At 36.2% G+C, this 3634-nt stretch overlaps 1 protein-coding gene across 1 annotated transcript; it reads right to left on the reverse strand.

The window, feature by feature from the left end:
* Positions 1-553: 553 nt before the first annotated feature.
* On the reverse strand, positions 554-1788 carry LOC142554680 (uncharacterized). Its single transcript, XM_075665346.1, has 2 exons — positions 685-1788; positions 554-637 (listed from the first exon to the last, which is right to left on the reverse strand). Exons 1-2 carry the CDS (start codon positions 1786-1788, stop codon positions 554-556), a joined length of 1188 nt encoding a protein of 395 aa, XP_075521461.1.
* Between the last annotated feature and the right edge of the window lie 1846 nt (positions 1789-3634).

A 3634-nucleotide genomic window follows, 5' to 3' on the forward strand; every position in this document is an offset into this window, starting at 1 on the left:
ACCTGGTTGCATACTCTTTGATGAATCAATAGCAAGTTGTCGAGCAAAACTTCCTAATCTATCTTGATAAATTGCTACTTCATCAATGCACTTTCTTTGAACAGATCTATCACTAATCAAGGTAGTGACCATCTCAACAAAACGATCCATTATCTCTTTTTTAGTGCACATATTAAACTTGTCATATGCAAAAGTAGGGTTCAGGAGATATGCTGCTGCATGAATATCTCGTCGAAGTTGTTTGTCCCATCTTGTCTTGACAATACTTGTAAAAGGCTTGTAAAATTTCTTTTTATTCTTGAAGATATTTTTTATTGCTTTCTTTGCCCTATACATTCCGTCATAGACATAACCAACTGAAGGCCTTCGATCAGTATCCATTATACGCAACATACGTATTAGAGGAGCAGCAACACCAACTACAACTGTGCAATCACTCCAAAATTTTGTATCAAGAACAACCGCCAGAACAACACTTGCTTTTTTGTCTTTGAAGTATCGAGAATCCTTAAATGTCTTACTAGTAAAAAAATTTTGCAAATCATGTTGATGTTCAAGGATACTCTTCAATGTAATGAATGTAGTAGCAAAACGAGTTGGCCCTGGACGTACAATCTCTGTCCATCCTTCTCTCTTTCTCAACCATGCCAACAGAAATGCATGATTGTAAACGAATTTTGTTACCAAAGAAGCCTTTTTTGTAAGATTACTAACAAGCTCCATTTTACCAATATCACCAAGAATCAAATTCAGACAATGTGCAGCACAAGGCGACCATTTGATAGAGGGATACTTATCATGAAGCAAAACACCGGCTGCTTTATAGTTGGCACCATTATCAGTTACCAAATGAACGATATTATTTGATCCAACCCATTCCACTAACTCAACAAATAGATTACAAAGTGTGGTTGCATTTTTCACAATATCAGAAGCATCAACAGATCTCACAAATGATGTTCCCCTCTTGCAATACACTAGAAACTTTATAAGTTGCCTATTTGACCGATCTTGCCAACCATCAGCCATTATAGTGCAACCTCTTTCTTCCCAAACACTTCGATAACCATCAACTACTAATTGAACTTCCTTTTTCATGCTTCCTAATATGTTTGTTTGCAACTGATTATATTTCGGTGCTTTATAACCGGGACCAACAGCAGCAATAACATCCACCATTTGTTGAAAATAAACAGAATTCACAGCATTGATGGGAATACAAGTATCATAAAAAAACATGGCAATGCTCATATCAACATTAAGTAAAGCTTCTTTACTTACGAGCACACTTTTGATAGAACGTTGTGCACCGACAGTAGTTCTTGGTGCAAAAAAGTTAGGCATCTTCTCATCTCTCTTTCTCTTTCCTTTTTGAGAAGCCGCACCAAAAGAAGATTTATCTTTCCCCCTTGTTTGAGTATGTGGTGGATGCATTTCTTCTTCAAGATTTGTCATATGAGGACCATCAATATTATCATCTTCAAATGATATCGGAGCTATGCTTTTTTCTTCAAATGCCTTTAAAGATTGTTCCATTTGATATCTTACATCATATGAAACTTTTTTGCATGATGCAATATCTCCTTTTCTACCTGCTAAATGTTTTTTCATCCTATTGATCCCTCCACCCCTCCACACATTATTGCAATGCAAACAAGTCCAACTTCTTTTCCCATCATTACCCACATCCTCTTTAAAATGAGCCCATGCTGGATCGGTTTTGCTTCTAAACGAGGAAACAGAATTAGATGTGGAACTAGATTTTTGCCCGCCACTTGATGAATCCATCTATATTTTAAAAAATAATGAACTTTAATGCACAGTTGATGAAGTGTAGTAAAAGAGGAAAAATAAACAATAAATTATGAACATATGAGTAATTCAATATAATAATTGAGAGATACATCACAAAAGGAATATAAATTTGATATATTAGTTAATGATTGCTACTAACAGATCATTTTATCTTAAAATTTAAATTGTTAGAATTTAGAAATGTTAAATATTTATAGCTACTCTCGTAGGCTTGATTTCTTGCAAAAGAAACTTTAGTTGTGATTGGGTTTGGGTAGTATAGATACAAGATAATTAATTTTGAAGTTTGAACAACAATAAAATTATAATGACTAAGTTGGTATCTGTGACAAAGACTTGGCTAGTTTCAAGAAAACAAAGAAGCCACGATCCATCATTGTGGAATTGCAAAGTGTTGCTATGTAGAACACAACTCAACTACACGAAAACATGAGTACAAAATTATTTTTAAAAAATGGAATCCAACAGCTATTGCACAGTGCACTCGATGGAAAATTGGGAAAAAAAGATAAAAGAAATGGAAGAGCACGTCTCAGGATTGAAAAGCTTCTGTACCAAAAAAAATTTCTATGCTTTACAGTTTACATTATGAAAAGAATCACTAATCATCAACAAAATGGAAGAGATTGATTAATTTTGCAAGATAAACAATATACCAAAAAAAGTCTAAACTAACATTACTCATTACTTTGAGATTCCTCCTTTCCAATCAAGCTAGTAATAAGCAGACGTGGTGTGGAGATCTCTCCAAATCTTGTGTCGATTTTTAATTCTAACCAGTCAACGAGAATGAGGATAATTAAATTATTTAAATATCTGGGCAATTTTTTTTTATAATTTCACAGACCCGTGCGGTTCCTAAAGACCGGCCGGTTTCCGGTTTTTCCGGTTTAACCGGGTTTTAACCGGTTTTTTTCGATTAAACCTGTTTTCCGGGTTTTTACTTATCTCCGGACCGGTCTGGAGGCCGGTTCGCGGTTGAACCGGTTCGACCGGCCGGTCCGGTCCGGTTTGGAGAACATTGGTTCTAACCATGGCTATAGCCCATAGGGCAGCCAAGATCAGAAACATCACCCTTGACAGCAAACTGAAAAATTTGAGACTCATTGTGACACTAGGGCAGAGTTGCTGTCATTTCTGATTTCCAGCGTGCATGGGGCTTGAACTAATGGACCAACATGGTCTTGACACACCCTAGTACGTGTCTAGGTGCAGCCTTGGGAGCCTAGGGTCGAGTCAACCACCTGCAACCATCAAAACAGCCGAACCCGTGAGGAGCACAAGGAACCCGAAAAATTCTGCACACAATTTTCGAAAATGACTTGAACGAATTTCGGTTTTTTGCTTTAATAAATCATGAGTATGATGTTTTAAAATATTAATATGGCTTGATTGAAGAGTAAAGGGAAATATAAACATGCCTTGGTTTGTTTTGGAAGAAAAACAAACGAAACAACGACGCGGCGCGGCGGAGACGGAGTGCTCTACACTTTCTTGTTTCTACTCGATTTTTCTCTCTTATTTATCACGGTTTCTCTCAATCTTTTTCTCTGAAATATGCTCTGAATTTCGGTGAAAGGAGGGAGAAGAGTCTAGGAATTAAATGGGAAGATTGCAAGAAAAAGAGAGAATGAATCTTGCTATCCTTGTGAGTTGGTGAGATAAGTAAATAGAATGATATCAAAATATTTTTGAGGGATATTTAGGAGTGCATGGCCGATTTTCCTATCATTCAAAATAGGATATGGAATTGCTTAATTAATTAATTACTTGGTGATTAAAAGGTGGGGGATTTATTTCCCAAGAAAAGAATGAAGAA

Source organism: Primulina tabacum, chromosome 8 (genome assembly GCF_025594145.1).
Source record: "Primulina tabacum isolate GXHZ01 chromosome 8, ASM2559414v2, whole genome shotgun sequence".
In the NCBI taxonomy this organism is placed as follows: domain Eukaryota; kingdom Viridiplantae; phylum Streptophyta; class Magnoliopsida; order Lamiales; family Gesneriaceae; genus Primulina; species Primulina tabacum.